The sequence below is a fragment of the Ranitomeya imitator genome, chromosome 2, assembly GCF_032444005.1.
Source record: "Ranitomeya imitator isolate aRanImi1 chromosome 2, aRanImi1.pri, whole genome shotgun sequence".
Taxonomy (NCBI): domain Eukaryota; kingdom Metazoa; phylum Chordata; class Amphibia; order Anura; family Dendrobatidae; genus Ranitomeya; species Ranitomeya imitator.
Genome location: NC_091283.1, coordinates 262,014,885 through 262,040,469, shown reverse-complemented (window position 1 = coordinate 262,040,469; position 25,585 = coordinate 262,014,885). Strand labels below are relative to the sequence as shown.

General features: G+C 41.4%; 1 protein-coding gene across 7 annotated transcripts in view; it reads left to right on the top strand.

Moving 5' to 3' along the window:
• Positions 1-25,585, top strand: part of LOC138663015 (gastrula zinc finger protein XlCGF53.1-like) — a 126,133-nt gene that overhangs the window by 80,643 nt on the left and 19,905 nt on the right. Inside the window, exon 8 of one of the 7 annotated variants that reach the window (XM_069749062.1) lies at positions 1,176-1,328. The exons of the other annotated variants lie outside the window; for them this stretch is intronic. Within the exon in view, the coding sequence (XP_069605163.1) occupies positions 1,176-1,210 (35 nt within the window). The 3' untranslated portion in view covers positions 1,211-1,328. Of the gene's footprint in view, positions 1-1,175; positions 1,329-25,585 lie in introns of those variants that run through there. 7 annotated transcript variants of the gene reach the window in all.

The window sequence follows — 25,585 nt, the reverse complement described above, 5'->3', positions numbered from 1 at the left end:
GTGTGGTGAAATGTGTGCTGAGGGTAATATGTGTTCAAGCACGTGGTAGTGTGTGGCGCATTTTGTGTGTGTGTTCATATCCCCGTGTGTGGTGAGTGTCCCATGTCGGGGCCCCACCTTAGCAACTGTACGGTATATACTCTTTGGCGCCATCGCTCTCTCTCTTTAAGTCCCCCTTGTTCACATCTGGCAGCTGTCAATTTGCCTCCAACACTTTTCCTTTCACTTTTCCCCATTATGTAGATAGGGGCAAAATTGTTTGGTGAATTGGAAAGCGCGGGGTTAAAATTTCACCTCACAACATAGCCTATGATGCTCTCAGGGTCCAGACGTGTGACTGTGCAAAATTTTGTGGCTGTAGTTGCGACGCCTCCAACACTTTTCCTTTCACTTTTCCCCATTATGTAGATAGGGGCAAAAGTGTTTGGTGAATTGGAACGCGCGGGGTTAAAATTTCGCCTCACAACATAGCCTATGGCGCTCTCGGGGTCCAGACGTGTGACTGTGCAAAATTTTGTGGCTGTAGCTGCGACGGTGCAGATGCCAATCCTGGACATACACACACACACACACACATACACACATTCAGCTTTATATATTAGATTGCACTCATCCCTTGACAGAACACAGCTTGGCCATTAGTTAGAAGCTGCTATTGATCTTTCAAGCAGGTAAGTTTTCCCTGAGTGGTTCATATTGGGCCATCTGAAAACAGAGTTTAGTCTAGGACAATTTGTCTGCACTACTAATTAACAGCTGTTACAATACCAAACTAGGGCAGTCCCTACAGGAGAAAAAAACACAAGAATTATACTGTATTTTCACATACTATGTACTGTATTCCGGACACTGGAGTGGCTTATAAACTGACAAAGTATATAGTTTGAGGTCTGGGACCTGCCAATATGTGGCTGGTTTTCTGATTGTTTCGGATAACATGATACCTGATTTTCAATATTAAATAGTCTCCTGATGAGTCGCCTTTGGTGAGGACAATGAAACCTGTAGAAATGAGAGGCTTGGAGAGTGAGTGTATATGTCACCTCACTCTGTATACTGAACTGTGGGGTACGTGTTTCTTCTATTAGTCACCTACTGACTAACCTTCAGGGGGTAAATTATTGGTATAGTTTTACATTTGGAATTAATAAAGTTTAGTTTTATCTTTTTTTCAGCAAACATGAGGAATGACAAGAGACAACCCATTTAAGAAGATTCAATTTTGGTTAAAACTATTCCAACATTATGAACATAAAACAGGATTCTCCCCTATGTGACGTCTCTGGTGTTTATTAACAGGTGATTTCCAAGTAAAATATTTCCCACATTAAGAAAATGAAAGAGGCTTCTCCTCTGTGTGACTGCACTGATGACTAACAAGATGCGCTTTCCGGTTAAAACATTTCCCACATTCTGAACAGGAAAAAGGCTTCTCCCCTGTGTGAGCTCTTTGGTGTTCATCAAGACTCCCTTTGCAGGTAAAACATTTCCCACATTCTGAACAGGAAAAAGGCTTCTCCCCTGTGTGAGTTCTATGGTGATTAACAAGACTCCCTTTCTGGTTAAAACATTTCCCACATTCTGAACAGGAAAAAGGCTTCTCCCCTGTGTGAGTTCTATGGTGATTAACAAGACTCCCTTTCTGGGTAAAACATTTCCCACATTCTGGACAGGAAAAAGGCTTCTCCCCTGTGTGAGTTATTTGGTGTATAACAAGACTCACTTTTTGGGTAAAACATTTCCCACATTCTGAACAGGAAAAAGGCTTCTCTCCTGTGTGAGTTATTTGGTGTCTAAGAAGATTGTCTTTGTGGGTAAAACATTTCCCACATTCTGGACAGGAAAAAGGCTTCTCCCCCGTGTGAATTCTATGGTGATTAACCAAATCTGATTTCTGGTTAAAACATTTCCCACATTCTGAACAGTATAAAGGCTTCTCCCCTGTGTGATTTCTATGGTGTGTAACAAGCCGTGATTTACGTGCAAAACATTTCCCACATTCTGAACAGAAAAAAGGCTTCTCCTCTGTATGAATTCTTTGGTGATTAACAAGATGCCCTTTCTGGTTAAAACCTTTCCCACATTCTGAACAGGAAAAAGGCTTCTCCCCTGTGTGGAGTCTTTGGTGTCTAACAAAATATGATTTCTTGTTAAAACATTTCCCACATTCTGAACATGAAAATGACTTCTTTGCTTTAGGAGCAGTTTGTTTTTTAATGCCTTTTTTGTGACTTTGATTTTCCTTAGTAGTCAGTAATGAATCAGAAGATGGGACCTGTTTCATAGGATCAGATGACAGGTCTTTTCTGTGAATGGATGATGATATATCTGGAGTAATGGCATTCATTTCAGCTGTATCCTGTAGGATCTCAAGATCATCAGATTTAAAAACTGAAGATGTCAGCTGTCCCTCTGCTCTCTTGGTACAGTCATCTGTTAAGATAAAAAACAATTTTTTTTAAATAAAATGTCCTTGAGTGTTATATTTTTGAACATTTCTACTTACATTGTCCATAAAAATGGCAAGCTATGTAAAAAACTTTAATTATTCACCAAGACAATGACAGTTCACAGTTTAACAGAAAACCTTGTTGGATGAACCAGTAGTGTGTGGTGATCAACTGTTTGTTCATTTTGCCTCCCAAATATCAAATAAAAAGAAACCAATCAATGTTATGTAGGTGAAAATAATACCAATTCTCATCTCACAAAAAAACAAGTCCCCACTCAGGTCCATCATCTGTCAATGGAAAAACAGAGGTTCCCACACTATTAGTGGCTCAAAGACTGTTGAAAAGCAAGAGCGTTTCTATAAACCAATCCAGCAAAATCCGCTCTCACTTCTGAGTCTTGCAGTGTGCTCAAACAACATTTAGGATCCCTGTATTTAGCAATATTATAGTGAGAAGAATCCACTTAATTTGCGGTGTTTGTCTCCTGGAGCACAATCTGGGCCCTATGTGCTGGGTAATAAAATGGCAAATGTGTAATTTCCCCTCTCCAACATCCACTTTGTGCTAATTTCCAGAAAGTGGCTGTGGAGTCAAAATATTCATTCCTCCTACACACGTGGTCTAAATTGTTGGTACCCCTCGTTTAATGACAGAAAAACCCACAATGGTCACAGAAATAAATTGAATCTGACAAAAATAATAATAAATCAAAAATCTATGAAAATTAACAAATAAAAGTCAGACATTGCTTTTCAACCAGGCTTCCACCGAATTTAAAAAAAAAAACCTCATGATAGGCCTAGGCAGAAATGATGGTACCCTTAACCCTTTTCTGTCATTGGACGTACTATTCCGTCCATGTGGCGTGGGCCCTACTTCCCATGGATGGAATAGTACGTCATAGGCGATCGGCTCCGAGGGTCTCCTACCTCCTCCCTGCAGGCCCTGATCCAAAATGGCCACGGGGGGCCTTCCGGGTCCTGCAGGGAGGTGGCTTTCAAGAGCCTGCTCAGAGCAGGCGTCGGGAAGCCTCCCTGCAGTGCCTGTGTGATCACTGATCTGACAGTGCAATGCAAAGTGTCAGATCAGCGATCTGTCACTAAAATATGATGTCCCCCCTTGGGGCAATGTTATAAAGTAAAAAATATATATATATATTAACATGTGCAAAAAAAAAAAATTCCTAAATCAAAGAAAAAAAATATTGTTCCAATAAATACATTTTTGTCTAAATAAAAAAAAACAAAACAATAAAAGTACACGTTTAGTATCGCCACGTCCGTAACGACCAGACCTATAAAACTGTCCCACTAGTTAACCCCTTCAGTGAACACCGTAAAAAAAAATTAAAGAGGCCAAAAATTATGCTTTATTCTCATACTACCAAACAAAAAGTGGAATAACACGCAATCAAAAAGCCGGATATAAATAACCATGGTGCCCCTGAAAACGTCATCTTGTCCCACAAAAAATGAGCTGCCATACAGCATCATCAACGAAAAAATTATAAGTCCTCAGAATAAAGCGATACAAAAATAATTATTTTTTATGTAAAATAGTTTTTATCGTATAAAAGCGCCAAAACATAAAAAAACATATAAATGAGGCATCGCTGTAATCGTACTGACCCTGTGAAGGAACAAATTAAGAAAGATTTTCCATTTTGTGCTTTTCAACTCCATTTTCTTGTTGTTTAAAGATAAATTCTGTTATTTAATTAGGTAAACGGTTGTAGCTGTCATGAAGTAACTATCTTGTTGTTCACAAGTCTGTTATTCAACTAGGCTATGGTTCATAATTGATATAAAGACCTTGAGCCAGATAAGAGACTCGGGGGTGCATCGCTATACAAATCTCTGAGGCACCTGTTGGTATGCTTTTTCTATGCCAAGAAGACACGACCATATCTGTAGTTCCCGGTTTTTCTGTATCCTCATGGGTTAAGTTTTTCCTGCATTCTTATAGGTTAAGAACCATGAGCGTTTTCTTATGCTGATTGGTTGAAGTATAATTTCTATGATTATAAAAAGTGATGCACAATAAACGGGGGCCAGAGATCTGCTCGATCCCCCATACAGAGACACACGTCTCTGTCTGGTCATTTTCAGTTGCAGGCAACGCCCTGTAGATTAATTTGGAAATCACTGAGTCAACCGTGAAGGATCAATTTAGATCCTCCCTCAACAGTTGGCGCCCAACGTGGGGCCCCAAACAGGAATGCCTCTGCCCCCCGGAGGAAAACAGGACAAAAGGACCCTCGGACCAGACACAGGCACTGGAAAATTGGGACTGATCATCCCCCACAACAACCACGGTAAGTTGGCAGTTATACTGTCCAGACTGTTTGGTGTGGTTTTGCTGTGTTTGTGCTGCAAAGAGGATCTGAGGTTTGTCCCCGATGGTGGGGTGATTCTTGGGTGGAATCATATAGAGGTGCAGTTCCGTTGGGAGCCCAGTGCTCAAACCGTACCTCATAAGGGACGGACACCCTGGATTGACCAGTGATGTAATTATCTTTATAGTCAAAATATCCTGAAATCCTGATCACTGTTAGAATTAGGCGCGGTGAGGTGATCGAAGATGGGTAGGATACGTAACTCAGGAATATATAGGATATATATGTATATGTCCAGGGGTATCTGGAGGGAAAGTCTGAGACACCCTCCTCCTTTCACTGAGTACTGCGTTTTTGGGTTGTCCCAGCGGGGGACAGAGAGACCCAGTGGAACAAACCATATGGTAGCTCAGTATTGTGCACGACTAAAGTTAGGATATTTAGCTCTAAAGGAGAATCAGTTTCCGTGGTAGAATAAGAAGACTTTGAATTTGTGTGATGAATCTGATACCGTTAGCCCAGAGATGGGGAAAGAAATCTGTCAGGAATGCAGGAAAAATATTCTCAATCATGGGTTTTTCTAAGGTGGTTTGGCACATGAATTGTGTGATGAACGTTTTGTAGAAATTAATTAAGTCTGAGAACTGCTGTATTCTGTTTCTGTGTGAAATCTCTAAAATACCTGATGGGAGGGGGGAATCAAACAGCTGCGCCATTGCCTTCTCCTTTCTGTGTTGAAGAATGCTGTGAATTCTTATCTCTGCTGTGTCTCTGGTATGGAGGGGGCACGTAGCTGCGTTCTAGGTTCTCTATATTTTCTGTCCTTGGTGTAGTACGCGTTGGGAGATCTGTGTTTTGTTTAAAGCAACAGAATTGTATTGCAGTAGAAAGAAATATTGTAAGTTGAAAGTGAAATATGGTGCCTAGTTTTAGAAGGAAACTTGTAAGTGATTGTTTGGTTATCAGTGTGATTGAAAGATTGGTAAAAGATTCACCTGCTTCAAATTGAGTGGTTGATATATAGCAAATTGAGGATCAACAGAGGAAGTGAATTCTGATTTGTTTTTGTTATGTTGAAAAAGGAAATTTGTCTATTACTATAACAAAAAAAACTGGATGTTTCGTGGTACAAGAAGAAACTGAGAAAGTGACTGAGATTAATGTGTCGGGAAAGCAAACAATAATAAATAATAATAATAATTTTATTTATATAGCTCCAACATATTCCGCAGTGCTTTACAAATTATAGAGGGAACTTGTACAGACAATAGACATTACAGCATAACAAAAAACACAGTTTAAAACAGATACCAAGAGGAGTGAGGGCCCTGCTCGCAAGCTTACAAACTATGAGGAAGAGGGGAGACACGAGAGGTGGATGGTAACAATTGCTTTAGTTAGTCGGATCAGCCAATTTAGGACAGGGGGTCTCCCTGATAGATAATATGGTCTCTCCCCAGGAAATAAAGCCTCTACTCCCGACTGTAAGCACTATGCCCCTTAATCTCAAGGCACCAATAGATCCTGGACTGCTGAGAAGTTCTATGGGCGTCTTATGGTAGTATTTAAAGATCTGGGATTCTCATTGTAAAATAAAGCCCATACACACCTTTTTGTAGTAGCTTTAATGTCTGGCCTTAAATCTGAATTGAAAGAGGCAATAATGTCAGTCAGACCCGATATTGAGACTTCCATTCCGGATGATGCATTGAAAAAAGTAGTACAAAGTTTTTAGAAGAATTTAACATGCTCTGCATCAATAGGGAAATTAAAGGTTAAATCAATGGCCACAGCAATTCCTGCTCCAAACCTCAGCCCCCACCGCAGCTACAAGGACACAGCTCCGTTCCTTATCAGTGGCCCACGCAACAGATCCAGCTCCAGCCCTCCCCACCGTACACAAATCCAGTCCCATACTCCAATATCCCTTTTAACCCTATGTCTGGGAATCTCACTCTTCAGCCCCGTCATGTCAATTCTCAGACCAAGAGCTTGTTTTAATCGGTGTAGATGGCAGACCCAATAAATATACTTTTACAAAACCCATCCCTGTGGGACCTTTCCCTAAGGTTACTGCTCAGTTCCTTATCTCTCCCATATGTCCGGTAAGTTTACTGGGGGCAGATTTATTATCACAGTTCTGCTCCAGAATACCATTCCAAGATGATGGTCAGATGGTCCTTACGTTATATAACCCCTATGCAGATGAACACAATGAGGAGATCTGGATCCTACATGCCCTTCCCACGGTTATGATGGCCCTGATAGGCCCAGATCCACCCCCAATAATGCCTGTAGAACCAGTAAAAGTGTTTCTCAAACAATCCTTTGAAACATGATCAGGAGCGGGGCCTCAAGGAGCAAACACAAACGTTACTCGTTAATGGTGCCCCGGTACCCTGTGTTTCCCCATGTAACACGCCTTGTTTCCCGTTAAGAAAAAGACCCCACCTTGCCAACCACCTGTGTACTGGCTGGTACAAGATCTACGGGCAGTTAATGCAGCTACTCTTCTAGAAACTCAGGTGGTGCCTAAGCCACATACTCTTTTGTCCCAGATATCTCAGGATGCTGCTTGGTTCACAGTCACCGACCTTGCCAATGCCTTCTTCAGCATTCCTTTACACCCAAATTGCCAGTTTCTGTTTGCATTGATTTATCAGAGACGACAATTAACGTAGACAGTTATGCCACAAGGGGCCCAAAATAGTCCCAATCAATTTGCAAAAAATATGGGCCAATGTATTTTACCCTGGCAGTTAAATCACCCCTATGTCACGTCACACTGCTTCAGTATGTGGATGATCTTTTGTTGTGTGCGCGAACAGAGCAGGAAGCCATTGCTGCCACTGTTAGCCTCCACAAGTATCTGGCAGATCTGAACTGTCGGGTTTCCACCTCAAAACTTCAGTTCTGCCTTGGTCAAGTGATATTTTTGGGTCACGGTCTCCTTCAGGGTGTCAGACACCTCACAAAAAAAAAAAGAAAAATAGCCGTCAGCTCCCTTCCTTTTCTGAAAGATGAGACTGAACTCCAGCATTTTTTGGGATTATGTACTTATTGTCGTCAGTGGATACCGGACGCATCCCGCATAATGCAACCTCTCTACAGTCATGGCCAAAATTTTTGAGAATGACACCAAGATTATATTTTCACATGATCTGCTGCCCTCTGGTTTTTATTAGTGTTTGTCTGATGTTTATATCACATACAGAAATATAATGGCAATCAAATTATGAGTACCAATAGGTTATATTGACAGTTAGAATGAGTTAATGCAGCAAGTCAATATTTGTAGTGCTGACCCTTCTTCTTCATGACCTCTGCAATTCTCCCTGGCATGCTCTCAATCAACTTCTGGACCAAATCCTGACTGATAGCAGTCCATTCTTGCATAATCAATGCTTGCATTTTGCCAGAATTTGTTGGTTTTTGTTTGTCCACCTGTCTCTTGATGATTGACCACAAGTTCTCAATGGGATTAAGATCTGGGGAGTTTCCAGGCCATGGACCCAAAATCTCTATGTTTTGTTCCATGATCCATTTAGTTATCACCTTTGCTTTATGGCAAGGTGCTCCATCATGCTGGAAAAGGCATTGTTGGGTGCCAAACTGCTCTTGGACGGTTGGGAGAAGTTGCTCTTGGAGGACATTCTGGTACCATTCTTTATTCATGGCTGTGTTTTTAGGCAAGACTGTGAGTGAGCCGATTCCCTTAGCTGAGAAGCAACCCCACACATGAATGGTTTCAGGATGCTTTACAGTTGGCATGAGACAAGACTGGTGGTAGCGCTCACCTCTTCTTCTCCGAATAAGCTGTTTTCCAGACGTCCCAAACAATCGAAAAGGGGATTCATCAGAGAAAATGACTTTGTCCCAGTCCTCAGCAGTCCACTCCCTGTACCTTTTGCAGAATATCAGTCGGTCCCTGATGTTTTTTCTGGAGAGAAGTGGCTTCTTTGCTGCCCTCCTTGAAACCAGGCCTTGCTCAAAGAGTCTCCGCCTCACAGTGCGTGCAGAAGCACTCACACCAGCCTGCTGCCATTCCTGAGCAAGCTCGGCACTGCTGGTAGTCCGATCCCACAGCTGAAACAGTTTTAAGATACGGTCCTGGCACTTGCTGGTCTTTCTTGGGCGCCCTGGAGCCTTTTTGACAACAATGGAAGCTTTCTCCTTGAAGTTCTTGATGATGCGATAGATTATTGACTGAGGTGCAATCTTTGTATAATAAAGAGAAAAAAACGGCAAAAAGCCGTAGCCAGCTCACCAACCAGACCATAGATGATTGAGCACGGAGATGCGTCCAGACCGAGACGCCGAGCAGCAGCAATATACGAAAACGTGGAAACTCCAGCTCAAAAAATGGTGAAAATCTTTATTAGTCCATCTTCATTTAAAAGGACATCCTTACAGGTTACTGAGGACACCGGTGGTTACATGAATGTAGGCAATGCGTTTCGATCACGCAGGATCTTATTCATGCCCATATACATTCCACGTTTGGTCTTGCTTATATATATACTATGGACCTATCACATATTCCATTGAGATCACATGACAAATAGACAGGTCCTGCAGGTCACTGCTGCATAAATTCTATCGCAAGACACAGCGGAAAATAGCAAAAAACATATACAAATAGTGAGTACTCATATAAAATATTAACAATAATAATATAAAATGTCATTCCTTCTATTTTGACCCCAAAAAGAGAAATGAAAAACAGAATTTCAGCCACTATACCAGAGTCACATGATGGTACATAAGGTCCTAAAGACCGCAGTCAATTGAGTTTAAATGCAGGAGACATGTATAGAAATAGCATCAGAAAAATTCTTATAATAAAGATATTAACAGTAATGATACAAAATTTCATTTCTTTTATTAAGACCTGCAGGGGAACGGGTGTTTAAATTATACATCCAAAAGCCTTCTCTGGTAAGTAGCCGCCTTTTAGTGTCACCTCCACGTCTATGTGAGTGAACTTTTTCAATACCCTGAACTTTTAACGTTTTAATATCTCCCCTATGTACTGTGTTGAAATGTTTGGAAACCATGGATACATTCCTGGTGGTAAAATTGGAGATATTAGCGTCTCTGATATGTTCCGTAATGCGCGTTTTAAGTTTACGTGTTGTACAGCCTATATATGCTAATTGACAGGCTGTGCACTCCACTTTATATACTACATTTTTTGTATGGCAATTAATATAGTTATTTATTTTATAACTCTTATTTTTTTCTGAGTTCATAAATGTATTCCCAGTTATAGAGTGTGCACACGTTGTTATGGCTGGCAATCAGGCAACACAGCGTGCAGTAATCAGCGCACATACAGAGATCTGGCAATAACCAAAAACAATAGGACGAGCTCTGAGACGTGGAATCTCTGTAGACTGCAGTACCTGATCTATCCTCACACAACTATAAGCAGCAGTGGATTGCGCCTATAACTACCTATGCAACTCGGCACTGCCTGAGGAGCTGACTAGCCTGAAGATAGAAATACAAGCCTGACTTACCTCAGAGAAATACCCCAAAGGAATAGGCAGCCCCCCACATATAATGACTGTTAGCAAGATGAAAAGACAAACGTAGGAATGAAATAGATTCAGCAAAGTGAGGCCCGATATTCTAGACAGAGCGAGGATAGCAAAGAGAACTATGCAGTCTACAAAAAACCCTAAAACGAAAACCACGCAAAGGGGCAAAAAGACCCACCGTGCCGAACTAACAGCACGGCGGTGCACCCCTTTGCTTCTCAGAGCTTCCAGCAAAAGTTAATAGCAAGCTGGACAGAAAAAACAGAAAACAAACTAGAAGCACTTATCTAGCAGAGCAGCAGGCCCAAGGAAAGATGCAGTAGCTCAGATCCAACACTGGAACATTGACAAGGAGCAAGGAAGACAGACTCAGGTGGAGCTAAATAGCAAGGCAGCCAACGAGCTCACCAAAACACCTGAGGGAGGAAGCCCAGAGACTGCAATACCACTTGTGACCACAGAAGTGAACTCAGCCACAGAATTCACAACAGTACCCCCCCCTTGAGGAGGGGTCACCGAACCCTCACCAGAACCCCCAGGCCGACCAGGATGAGCCACATGAAAGGCACGAACAAGATCTGGGGCATGGACATCAGAGGCAAAAACCCAGGAATTATCTTCCTGAGCATAACCCCTCCATTTGACCAGATACTGGAGTTTCCGTCTAGAGTCACGAGAATCCAAAATCTTCTCCACAATATACTCCAATTCCCCCTCCACCAAAACAGGGGCAGGAGGCTCCACAGATGGAACCATAGGTGCCACGTATCTCCTCAACAACGACCTATGGAATACATTATGTATGGAAAAGGAGTCTGGGAGGGTCAGACGAAAAGACACCGGATTGAGAATCTCAGAAATCCTATACGGACCAATAAAACGAGGTTTAAATTTAGGAGAGGAAACCTTCATAGGAATATGACGAGAAGATAACCAAACCAGATCCCCAACACGAAGTCGGGGTCCCACACGGCGTCTGCGATTAGCGAAAAGCTGAGCCTTCTCCTGGGACAAGGTCAAATTGTCCACCACCTGAGTCCAGATCTGCTGCAACCTGTCCACCACAGAATCCACACCAGGACAGTCCGAAGACTCAACCTGTCCTGAAGAGAAACGAGGATGGAACCCAGAATTGCAGAAAAATGGAGAGACCAAGGTAGCCGAGCTGGCCCGATTATTAAGGGCGAACTCAGCCAACGGCAAAAATGACACCCAATCATCCTGGTCAGCGGAAACAAAACATCTCAGATATGTTTCCAAGGTCTGATTGGTTCGTTCGGTCTGGCCATTAGTCTGAGGATGGAAGGCCGAGGAGAAAGATAGGTCAATGCCCATCCTACCACAAAAGGCTCGCCAGAACCTCGAGACAAACTGGGAACCTCTGTCAGAAACAATATTCTCAGGAATGCCATGTAAACGAACCACATGCTGGAAGAACAAAGGCACCAAATCAGAGGAGGAAGGCAATTTAACCAAGGGTACCAGATGGACCATTTTAGAAAAGCGATCACAGACCACCCAAATGACCGACATTTTTTGAGAAACGGGAAGGTCAGAAATGAAATCCATCGAAATATGTGTCCAAGGCCTCTTCGGGACCGGCAAGGGCAAAAGCAACCCACTGGCACGTGAACAGCAGGGCTTAGCCCTAGCACAAATTCCACAGGACTGCACAAAAGCACGCACATCCCGTGACAGAGATGGCCACCAGAAGGATCTAGCAACCAACTCCCTGGTACCAAAGATTCCTGGATGACCGGCCAGCACCGAACAATGAAGTTCAGAGATAACTTTACTAGTCCACCTATCAGGGACGAACAGTTTCTCGGCCGGACAACGATCAGGTTTATTAGCCTGAAATTTCTGCAACACTCTCCGCAAATCAGGGGAGATGGCAGACACAATGACTCCTTCCTTGAGGATACTCGCCGGCTCAGATAACCCCGGAGAGTCGGGCACAAAACTCCTAGACAGAGCATCCGCCTTCACATTTTTAGAGCCCGGAAGGTATGAAATCACAAAATCAAAACGAGCAAAAAATAACGACCAACGGGCCTGTCTAGGATTCAAGCGCTTGGCAGACTCAAGATAAGTAAGGTTCTTATGATCAGTCAAAACCACCACGCGATGCTTAGCACCCTCAAGCCAATGACGCCACTCCTCGAATGCCCACTTCATGGCCAGCAACTCTCGGTTGCCCACATCATAATTACGCTCAGCAGCAGAAAATTTCCTGGAAAAGAAAGCACATGGTTTGCTGGGCCCAGTACTGAGGCTTATTCTTGGCCAAAGGTGTAGCATCAATTCCTCTCAACGGAATAGGACACCGCAAAGGCTCCAAGAAAAATCCACAACGTTTAGCATAATCCAAATCCATCAGATTCAGGGCAGCGCCTGAATCCACAAACGCCATGACAGAATACGATGACAAAGAGCACATTAAGGTAATGGACAAAAGGAATTTGGACTGTACAGTACCAATAACGGCAGAGCTATCGAACCGCCTAGTGCGTTTAGGACAATTAGAAATAGCATGAGTAGAATCACCACAATAGAAACACAGTCTGTTCAGACGTCTGTGTTCTTGCCGTTCTACTTTAGTCATAGTCCTGTCGCACTGCATAGGCTCAGGTTTACTCTCAGACAATACCGCCAGATGGTGCACAGATTTACGCTCGCGCAAGCGACGACCGATCTGAATGGCCAAGGACATAGACTCATTCAAACCAGCAGGCATAGGAAATCCCACCATTACATCCTTAAGAGCTTCAGAGAGACCCTTTCTGAACAAAGCCGCTAGTGCAGATTCATTCCACAGAGTGAGTACTGACCACTTTCTAAATTTCTGACAATATACTTCTACATCATCCTGACCCTGGCATAAAGCCAGCAGATTTTTCTCAGCCTGATCCACTGAATTAGGCTCATCGTAAAGCAATCCCAGCGCCTGGAAAAATGCATCAACATTACTCAATGCAGAATCTCCTGGTGCAAGAGAAAACGCCCAGTCCTGTGGGTCGCCGCGCAAAAAAGAAATAATAATCAAAACCTGTTGAATAGGATTACCAGAAGAATGAGGTTTCAAGGCCAAAAATAGCTTACAATTATTTCTGAAGCTCAGGAACTTAGTTCTGTCACCAAAAAACAAATCAGGAATCGGAATTCTTGGTTCTAGCATCGATTTCTGATCAATAGTATCTTGAATCTTTTGTACATTTACAACGAGATTATCCATTGAGGAGCACAGAGCCTGAATATCCATGTCCACAGCTGTGTCCTGAAGCACTCTAATGTCTAGGGGAAAAAAAAGACTGAAGACAGAGCTAAGAAAAAAAAATGATGTCAGGATTTCTTTTTTCCCTCTATTGGGAATCATTGGTGTGGCTCCTTGTACTGTTATGGCTGGCAATCAGGCAACACAGCGTGCAGTAATCAGCGCACATACAGAGATCTGGCAATAACCAAAAACAATAGGACGAGCTCTGAGACATGGAATCTCTGTAGACTGCAGTACCTGATCTATCCTCACACAACTATAAGCAGCAGTGGATTGCGCCTATAACTACCTATGCAACTCGGCACTGCCTGAGGAGCTGACTAGCCTGAAGATAGAAATACAAGCCTGACTTACCTCAGAGAAATACCCCAAAGGAATAGGCAGCCCCCCACATATAATGACTGTTAGCAAGATGAAAAGACAAACGTAGGAATGAAATAGATTCAGCAAAGTGAGGCCCGATATTCTAGACAGAGCGAGGATAGCAAAGAGAACTATGCAGTCTACAAAAAACCCTAAAACGAAAACCACGCAAAGGGGCAAAAAGACCCACCGTGCCGAACTAACAGCACGGCGGTGCACCCCTTTGCTTCTCAGAGCTTCCAGCAAAAGTTAATAGCAAGCTGGACAGAAAAAACAGAAAACAAACTAGAAGCACTTATCTAGCAGAGCAGCAGGCCCAAGGAAAGATGCAGTAGCTCAGATCCAACACTGGAACATTGACAAGGAGCAAGGAAGACAGACTCAGGTGGAGCTAAATAGCAAGGCAGCCAACGAGCTCACCAAAACACCTGAGGGAGGAAGCCCAGAGACTGCAATACCACTTGTGACCACAGAAGTGAACTCAGCCACAGAATTCACAACAACACGTACTACATGCTGTTGTGCCGCATTTAAAGAAACCTTTGTACTCCAACCATGTGCTCCCTTCAGGTTTACTTGTAATTGTATTTGGAGCAACAATATCCCCTATAGTTTGGGCTTTTCTTGCAACCACGTTAACTCCTTCCTTCAGGATATCCATAAGAATGTGATCCTCATACAGGATGGGTAATCTATTGTTAATAATATTCTTAATCTGTTCAAATTGGGGGCTGTACTGAAGACATACATGGGGCTTATTATTATAATTTTGTCTCGCAGATAGGTTATTTTTATTTGATGTTAATAAATCATCCCTACATTTCTTGTTCACTATTTCTTTGGCCCTATCAAGCGACCAATATGGATATTTACGGTCACTGAATTTTTTCTTTAAATCCCCATATTCCTTAAGTCTGTCTTCCTCCCTACTACAATTACGTTTAGCTCTGGTGAATTCAGCTTTGATTGTGTGAGCAGGGTGACTGCTGGCAGCATGCAAGATAGTATTCCCACTTACCGATTTAATGTGCGTCTTACTTACAATGAATTCACCATTTATACCGCACAGGTCAAGATCCAAAAATGTGATACTGCAAGGATCCCAGACATGAGTAAACCTTATACCGAAGTTATTATTATTTATATATTCTACAAATCCCGGTATGGCAGACACATCGCCCCCCCAAATAATGAGGGTGTCATCGATGTATCTGCCATACCAGGAGATGCAATCAATGAATGGATTACTGGCTGAGTAAATATACTCCTGTTCCCATAAAGCCATGGTTAGATTAGCCAAAGATGGGGAGTATTTCACTCCCATTGGAACTCCTGATGTCTGCACATATATCTCATCCCCAAATGTGAACACATTATGTTTCATAAGAAAAGATATAACCTGTAAACAAAAATCAATTAAATTTTGAGAGTAATCTCCACATTCGGTGAGGTGAAATTGTAAGGCTCTTATTGCCACATCATGTGGTATACTTGTATACAAAGATACAACATCACAACTGAGCCATGTGTAACTCTGTTCCCATTTTTTGTGTTTAAGGATTTTCAATACTTCTCGTGAGTCCTTAATGTACCCTGGCATTCTCAATACCAAGGGCTGAAGCAAAGAGTCTACCCATTCACATAGATGTTCCAGACCAGATTCAATACCCGAAACTATAGGACGCATTGATGGAAAGCCATCCCTTTTGTGCACCTTTGGGAGGCCATACATAACAGGAAGTTTTGGGTATTGTACGTAAATATAATCTGCTTGTTTTTTGTCTAGCACTGCCAAACTAACACCTTCAGCAATTAAATTGGCTGTTTGCTCATTGATTTTTTTAGTTGGATTTTCTTTCAATTTTTTGTACGTGGCAGTGTCAGACAAAAGTTCAGTCATTTTTTCTTTATAATCCCCTGTGTCCATAATTACAATAAGTCCCCCTTTGTCACTCTTTTTTATAACAATATCCTTCATATTTTTTAACTCCTCCAATGCTTTACGTTGTTTATGTGACAAATTATTCTTATGGGTTCTAATAGGGCTTGAATCATGTAGATTCTTCAGATCCTTTTCAATTAATTCCTGGAATCTATCCATACATTCAGCTCTTGATTGAATCGGGTAAAAGTAAGGATTTTTTGTTTTGAAAGTTCTTGAAAAATTCTCAGGTCCCTCTACCGATGTTGCTTGTTGTTCTTTCGATAATTTCAGTAAACAATTCAGAGCAACCTGTTCCCTAAAATCTAGACTCTCAAATTCATTAATTCTTGGATTCCCAATATCCTCCGATACTACTTCATGGTCTGAGAAAAAATGTTTCTTTATTGTCAAATTCCTAATAAATTTATTAATATCCAAAATTGTTAAAAATAAGTTGAAATCAGCATCAGGAACAAAGTTGAGACCCAAGGCCAGTACATCCAAATGATCCTGAGTAAACTCATGTGACGATAGGTTCAATACATTATTTTTTCTTTCTATTGTCTGTATTTCCTCCTGTGACGTGTCGTTACCCCTAGATGTTCTTTTGTGTTTCCTTCCGCCACGTCTTTTCCATTTTTTGACACCTTATAATTTCCCTTTCTTCTTTCATGCGTATTACTGGTTGTAGCCAGATCCGATATACTAGCATTAGTGTCTGATGACTCGGGCTCAGTAGAGGAGAAATACACCTGAGGTCTATTGGTTGGTCTCTGGCGTGCTCGACTATTCTTCAGGATGGATTTGGGTGATTTGTATTTATTTTCCCATTTCCCCCATTCATAAACATTGTCAGTTGAATAGTCGTTCAGATCTCTTTCAAATTTGCGTTTTTTACGATCTGTAATTTCATCCTCAAAGGCACACACATTATCCTGCATTTGTTTAATTGACAAATCATACTGCAGCTGTGTTTTCTATTCTTCCAGGGTTTTTTTCATATCGCTCACATTTTTCTGGACTTCCTCCAGCCTCGTTTCCTCATTTTTAATGATTAATTTCATTAAATTTATAGAGCAATTGGTGAGAATTTGGTTCCATTCCTTTTTAAAATCATCTGAATAAATGATAGTGGATACCTTTTTAATTCTCAACCCCCTTGGAATCATTTCTTTTGCCACATAGTTTTGCAAAGTTGTGTAATTCCACCATATTTTAGTTTCCATTTTCATGAGTTTTTCGACTTCATTTAAATGTATGGTGAAATCAACATTTTTTGTGGGGTCAGAACCCATATTACCAAACACCTGTGCCGCTTTCGCCAATCTGTCCTGGGATAGCATAGTGGCCATATGGAGCACAAAGGAAAAACTAAAAGAAACAAGTAACACACCCGAAAGTCCAATAGTCCACTTGCAATAATATGTAGGATATAGTTGAGAGATCTCGGCAAAGTCAAATAATATATAATAAAGAGAAAAAAACGGCAAAAAGCCGTAGCCAGCTCACCAACCAGACCATAGATGATTGAGCACGGAGATGCGTCCAGACCGAGACGCCGAGCAGCAGCAATATACGAAAACGTGGAAACTCCAGCTCAAAAAATGGTGAAAATCTTTATTAGTCCATCTTCATTTAAAAGGACATCCTTACAGGTTACTGAGGACACCGGTGGTTACATGAATGTAGGCAACGCGTTTCGATCACGCAGGATCTTATTCATGCCCATATACATTCCACGTTTGGTCTTGCTTATATATATACTATGGACCTATCACATATTCCATTGAGATCACATGACAAATAGACAGGTCCTGCAGGTCACTGCTGCATAAATTCTATCGCAAGACACAGCGGAAAATAGCAAAAAACATATACAAATAGTGAGTACTCATATAAAATATTAACAATAATAATATAAAATGTCATTCCTTCTATTTTGACCCCAAAAAGAGAAATGAAAAACAGAATTTCAGCCACTATACCAGAGTCACATGATGGTACATAAGGTCCTAAAGACCGCAGTCAATTGAGTTTAAATGCAGGAGACATGTATAGAAATAGCATCAGAAAAATTCTTATAATAAAGATATTAACAGTAATGATACAAAATTTCATTTCTTTTATTAAGACCTGCAGGGGAACGGGTGTTTAAATTATACATCCAAAAGGCTTCTCTGGTAAGTAGCCGCCTTTTAGTGTCACCTCCACGTCTATGTGAGTGAACTTTTTCAATACCCTGAACTTTTAACGTTTTAATATCTCCCCTATGTACTGTGTTGAAATGTTTGGAAACCATGGATACATTCCTGGTGGTAAAATTGGAGATATTAGCGTCTCTGATATGTTCCGTAATGCGCGTTTTAAGTTTACGTGTTGTACAGCCTATATATGCTAATTGACAGGCTGTGCACTCCACTTTATATACTACATTTTTTGTATGGCAATTAATATAGTTATTTATTTTATAACTCTTATTTTTTTCTGAGTTCATAAATGTATTCCCAGTTATAGAGTGTGCACACGTACTACATGCTGTTGTGCCGCATTTAAAGAAACTTTTGTACTCCAACCATGTGCTCTCTTCAGGTTTACTTGTAATTGTATTTGGAGCAACAATATCCCCTATAGTTTGGGCTTTTCTTGCAACCACGTTAACTCCTTCCTTCAGGATATCCATAAGAATGTGATCCTCATACAGGATGGGTAATCTATTGTTAATAATATTCTTAATCTGTTCAAATTGGGGGCTGTACTGAAGACATACATGGGGCTTATTATTATAATTTTGTCTCGCAGATAGGTTATTTTTATTTGATGTTAATAAATCATCCCTACATTTCTTGTTCACTATTTCTTTGGCCCAATCAAGCGACCAATATGGATATTTACGGTCACTGAATTTTTTCTTTAAATCCCCATATTCCTTAAGTCTGTCTTCCTCCCTACTACAATTACATTTAGCTCTGGTGAATTCACCAACCGGTATAGCATTGATTGTGTGAGCAGGGTGACTGCTGGCAGCATGCAAGATAGTATTCCCACTTACCGATTTAATGTGCGTCTTACTTACAATGAATTCACCATTTATACCGCACAGGTCAAGATCCAAAAATGTGATACTGCAAGGATCCCAGACATGAGTAAACCTTATACCGAAGTTATTATTATTTATATATTCTACAAGTCCCGGTATGGCAGACACATTGCCCCCCCCAAATAATGAGGGTGTCATCGATGTATCTGCCATACCAGGAGATGCAATCAATGAATGGATTACTGGCTGAGTAAATATACTCCTGTTCCCATAAAGCCATGGTTAGATTAGCCAAAGATGGGGAGTATTTTGCTCCCATTGGAACTCCTGATGTCTGCACATATATCTCATCCCCAAATGTGAACACATTATGTTTCATAAGAAAAGATATAACCTGTAAACAAAAATCAATTAAATTCTGAGAGTAATCTCCACATTCGGTGAGGTGAAATTGTAAGGCTCTTATTGCCACCTCATGTGGTATACTTGTATACAAAGATACAACATCACAACTGAGCCATGTGTAACTCTGTTCCTATTTTTTGTGTTTAAGGATTTTCAATACTTCTCGTGAGTCCTTAATGTACCCTGGCATTCTCAATACCAAGGGCTGAAGCAAAGAGTCCACCCATTCACATAGATGTTCCAGACCAGATCCAATACCCGAAACTATAGGACGCATTGATGGAAAGCCATCCCTTTTGTGCACCTTTGGGAGGCCATACATAACAGGAAGTTTTGGGTATTGTACGTAAATATAATCTGCTTGTTTTTTGTCTAGCACTGCCAAACTAACACCTTCAGCAATTAAATTGGCTGTTTGCTCATTGATTTTTTTAGTTGGATTTTCTTTCAATTTTTTGTACGTGGCAGTGTCAGACAAAAGTTCAGTCATTTTTTCTTTATAATCCCCTGTGTCCATAATTACAATAAGTCCCCCTTTGTCACTCTTTTTTATAACAATATCCTTCATATTTTTTAACTCCTCCAATGCTTTACGTTGTTTATGTGACAAATTATTCTTATGGGTTCTAATAGGGCTTGAATCATGTAGATTCTTCAGATCCTTTTCAATTAATTCCTGGAATCTATCCATACATTCAGCTCTTGATTGAATCAGGTAAAAGTAAGGATTTTTTGTTTTGAAAGTTCTTGAAAAATTCTCAGGTCCCTCTACCGATGTTGCTTGTTGTTCTTTCGATAATTTCAGTAAACAATTCAGGGCAACTTGTTCCCTAAAATCTAGACTCTCAAATTCATTAATTCTTGGATTCCCAATATCCTCCGATACTACTTCATGGTCTGAGAAAAAATGTTTCTTTATTGTCAAATTCCTAATAAATTTATTAATATCCAAAATTGTTAAAAATAAGTTGAAATCAGCATCAGGAATAAAGTGGAGTGCACAGCCTGTCAATTAGCATATATAGGCTGTACAACACGTAAACTTAAAACGCGCATTACGGAACATATCAGAGACGCTAATATCTCCAATTTTACCACCAGGAATGTATCCATGGTTTCCAAACATTTCAACACAGTACATAGGGGAGATATTAAAACGTTAAAAGTTCAGGGTATTGAAAAAGTTCACTCACATAGACGTGGAGGTGACACTAAAAGGCGGCTACTTACCAGAGAAGCCTTTTGGATGTATAATTTAAACACCCGTTCCCCTGCAGGTCTTAATAAAAGAAATGAAATTTTGTATCATTACTGTTAATATCTTTATTATAAGAATTTTTCTGATGCTATTTCTATACATGTCTCCTGCATTTAAACTCAATTGACTGCGGTCTTTAGGACCTTATGTACCATCATGTGACTCTGGTATAGTGGCTGAAATTCTGTTTTTCATTTCTCTTTTTGGGGTCAAAATAGAAGGAATGACATTTTATATTATTATTGTTAATATTTTATATGAGTACTCACTATTTGTATATGTTTTTTGCTATTTTCCGCTGTGTCTTGCGATAGAATTTATGCAGCAGTGACCTGCAGGACCTGTCTATTTGTCATGTGATCTCAATGGAATATGTGATAGGTCCATAGTATATATATAAGCAAGACCAAACGTGGAATGTATATGGGCATGAATAAGATCCTGCGTGATCGAAACGCGTTGCCTACATTCATGTAACCACCGGTGTCCTCAGTAACCTGTAAGGATGTCCTTTTAAATGAAGATGGACTAATAAAGATTTTCACCATTTTTTGAGCTGGAGTTTCCACGTTTTCGTATATTGCTGCAATCTTTGTAGCTGCGATACTTTTCCCTGTTAGGCCATTTTTGTGCAGTGCAATGATGGCTGCACGTGTTTCTTTAGAGATAACCATGGTTAACTGAAGAGAAACAATGATACCAAGCACCAGCATCCTTTTAAAGTGTCCAGTGATGTCATTCTTACTTAATCATGACTGATTGATCGCCAGCCCTGTCCTCATCAACACCCAAACCTGTGTTAATGGATCAATCACTAAAACGATGTTAGCTGCTCCTTTTAAGGCAGGACTGCAATGATGTTGAAATGTGTTTTGGGGGTTAAAGTTCATTTTCTGGGCAAATATTGACTTTGCAAGTACAGTAATTGCTGTTAAGCTGATCACTCTGACATTCAGGAGTATATGCAAATTGCCATTAGAAAAAATGAAGCAGTAGACTTTGGAAAAATTAATATTTGTCTCATTCTCAAAATTTTTGTCCATGACTGTACAATGCCCTGAAAGACGGTATAATGAACTATAAGGAAAGATCACCGGTTTGTATGGAAAGCCTTTATCGTGCCTTCTCTGAATTAAAGCGGCTTATTGCCTCCACCCCTGCCTTGGGCTTATACTCAACCGTTCCATTTGTATGTGTCTGAGAATGAAGGACACGCTGCAGGGGTACTTACACAATCACATGGCAACAGGCAACAACCAGTGGGCTATTATTCGGCCCGCCTCGACCCCGTGGCCCAAGCATCACCAAGTTGTATGAGGGCAGTTCACGCCACTCACTGGTTGCTTGACAAGATTGCAGACATAATTCTTGCACATGAGATGCACATTTTTGCCGTGCATGATATTGCGGCAATATGCATCATAGAAAAATTAGTTGGCGCACCACAATGATATCAAATAAATAAATATATATTGGGGGTGCAAAACAATGGCTAATACGCAGAACAGATAATAAACAAGAAAAGAAAAGCCTCTATAATGTATGCTCACCACCAAAAGTTGTAATAAGTCACACAAGCTTTATTGGTAACATATAAAAACAATTAAAACCATACACACAAAACTCCCTCCATATACGTGTGCCCAACACACAATACTTCCATATAGTAGTGGAAAACATGCATCAAATATGGCAGATAATGAAATAGTATACACAAATAATTACTGGCAGCCGCCCTGTCCTGATCAGCAAAAGATATATCTGTCAATAGCAAAACCCTGTCAGGCTGCAGCTTACCCACAGCAAATAGTCCTCCTGTTATGTAATGAGTAGGGCACATGCAAATATGGCCAAATAATTACCCCAAATAGGAAGAAGGAGCACGGCTGTCACCTGTCCTGAGCATAAGAGGGGAACATGCTGCGGCAGCTAGAAGGTGATCCAGACAGAAGGCTCACAAAATATAGAGACCATATAGCAAGGACTGGGCAGCCAGCAAGTGAAGGGCAACGGAGGGATATTGCGGCAATACTGACACTCCAACAGCCAAGACATCTGACTGTACAACGACACTTGCGGCTGCAGTGTTCACTCCTTTTGCCTGACTATGTCAAGTTGCATTGCTGTACTACAATCAACCCTGCTACTTTACTGCCGGTCCCCAAGAAGGATGGCAGTGATGAGGATTACCTCCAATATGACTGTTCCCAACTCCTGACTGAAGAGACAGCTACTCGATCAAATGTCAGCGAAAATCCACGTCCAAATCCTGATCTGGTGTTATACACGGATGGTTCAAGATATGCCGATGAGTTTGGCAGATTCCACACTGGATACGCTGTTACTACGGAAGACACTGTAGTGCTCGGAGCTGCACTCCCTCCCTCACTGTCAGCACAAGAAGTAGAACCTCAGGCCCTGTCTACTGCATGTGTTCTGGCCAAAGACAGGTGGGCTAATATATACACGGACTCCCAGTATGCATTTGGCATTGCTCATGATTTCGGAGCCCTATGGGCCAATCGAGGATTTGTTACTACCGCCGGGACTCCAGTGGAGAATGCTGAAGCTGTTAAAACCCTCATGCACTCAATCAAATTACCCACCCAGGTGGCCATTATCAAAGTTAAGGCGAATGGTCCTAGGAACAGTCCAGACTGTTGGTAACGCCTTTGCGGATATGCAAGCAAAAGCTGTTGCTCTTCTACCCGTTGAACTGACCATACCAGTTATGGTGACCACACGCTCTCAGCGTAAACAGTTACAAGAAACACTGACTCTACAGGAACCTGATGATCTACGACAGACTGAGGTTTTCTGCTGGACCCCGCAAGACCGCTTAATGATGATGCAGAGAATGTCCCCAAAGGAAAAGGTGAAGCAGTGGAAGGCTGATGGAGCACGTATGGACAATGGTCTCTGGAAAAAGGACCAACTTGTGTGTCTCCCTAAGTGGATGTACCCTGCTATTGCCATGTGGGCACAAGGGCCACACATCGAAGAAAAAACAGGCCCTAGCCCTGGTACAAAAAATCTACTGGGCTCCAGGTGGACCATATCACGTTGCCTAAGTCTGGAAGGTATGCATATTGTCTGGTGGTTGTCGACACGTTCTCCAGTTGCCCAGAAGCATTCCCCGTTACCAACATGACTGCAAAGACCACAGCAAAGAAGCTGGTGATGGAAGTTATATGCAGATATAGTGTTCCAGAAGTTGTCGAAAGTGACCAAGGCCTGGCCTTTTCTTCTCATGTGTATCAGGAGGTTCTGACAATGCTTAGATCCACTGTAGCCCTCGATACTTCGTACTATCCACAATCCAGTGGGAAAGTTGAGAGGCTGAACGGCACACTGAAGGGACAATTGACCAAAATGCTGCAGGAGACTACGGCTCCATGGCCAGAGCTCCTACCCATTGTACTGTACCACATTCGTACTACCCCTATTGCAAAACATGGCCTGTCCCCATATGAGATATTATTTGGTGCTAGGTTCTCAGTTGCAAATTTCCAGTCTCAGTAGTTATCAGAAGAAACTGACCGTACTGTTCATTGTGTTATTTAGCTTAGTAAATGTTGGCCTAATGCATATTGATCTGCATGTATTGCAACAACTATTGTTTGTTTAATATGATGTGATTTATATATCTGCATGCATATTGTTCATAGTAACATAGTAACATAGTTAGTAAGGCCGAAAAAAGACATTTGTCCATCCAGTTCAGCCTATATTCCATCATAATAAATCCCCAGATCTACGTCCTTCTACGGAACCTAATAATTGTATGATACAATATTGTTCTGCTCCAGGAAGACATCCAGACCTCTCTTGAACCCCTCGACTGAGTTCGCCATCACCACCTCCTCAGGCAAGCAATTCCAGATTCTCACTGCCCTAACAGTAAAGAATCCTCTTCTATGTTGGTGGAAAAACCTTCTCTCCTCCAGACGCAAAGAATGCCCCTTGTGCCCGTCACCTTCCTTGGTATAAACAGATCCTCAGCGAGATATTTGTATTGTCCCCTTATATACTTATGCATGGTTATTAGATCGCCCCTCAGTCATCTTTTTTCTAGACTAAATAATCCTAATTTCGCTAATCTATCTGGGTATTGTAGTTCTCCCATCCCCTTTATTAATTTTGTTGCCCTCCTTTGTACTCTCTCTAGTTCCATTATATCCTTCCTGAGTACCGGTGCCCAAAACTGGACACAGTACTCCATGTGCGGTCTAACTAGGGATTTGTACAGAGGCAGTATAATGCTCTCATCATGTGTATCCAGACCTCTTTTAATGCACCCCATGATCCTGTTTGCCTTGGCAGCTGCTGCCTGGCACTGGCTGCTCCAGGTAAGTTTATCATTAACTAGGATCCCCAAGTCCTTCTCCCTGTCAGATTTACCCAGTGGTTTCCCATTCAGTGTGTAATGGTGATATTGATTCCTTCTTCCCATGTGTATAACCTTACATTTATCATTGTTAAACCTCATCTGCCACCTTTCAGCCCAAGTTTCCAACTTATCCAGATCCATCTGTAGCAGAATACTATCTTCTCTTGTATTAACTGATTTACATAGTTTTGTATCATCTGCAAATATCGATATTTTACTGTGTAAACCTTCTACCAGATCATTAATGAATATGTTGAAGAGAACAGGTCCCAATACTGACCCCTGCGGTACCCCACTGGTCACAGCGACCCAGTTAGAGACTATACCATTTATAACCACCCTCTGCTTTCTATCACTAAGCCAGTTACTAACCCATTTACACACATTTTCCCCCAGACCAAGCATTCTCATTTTGTGTACCAACCTCTTGTGCGGCACGGTATCAAACGCTTTGGAAAAATCGAGATAGACCACGTCCAATGACTCACCGTGGTCCAGCCTATAGCTTACCTCATATGTCAACAAAGTTAAAAAAAAAAGGAGTCCTCGTTTACAGACAGGATGTTCCTCCTCCCCCTTCCCTGTGAGCACATTTCTTGT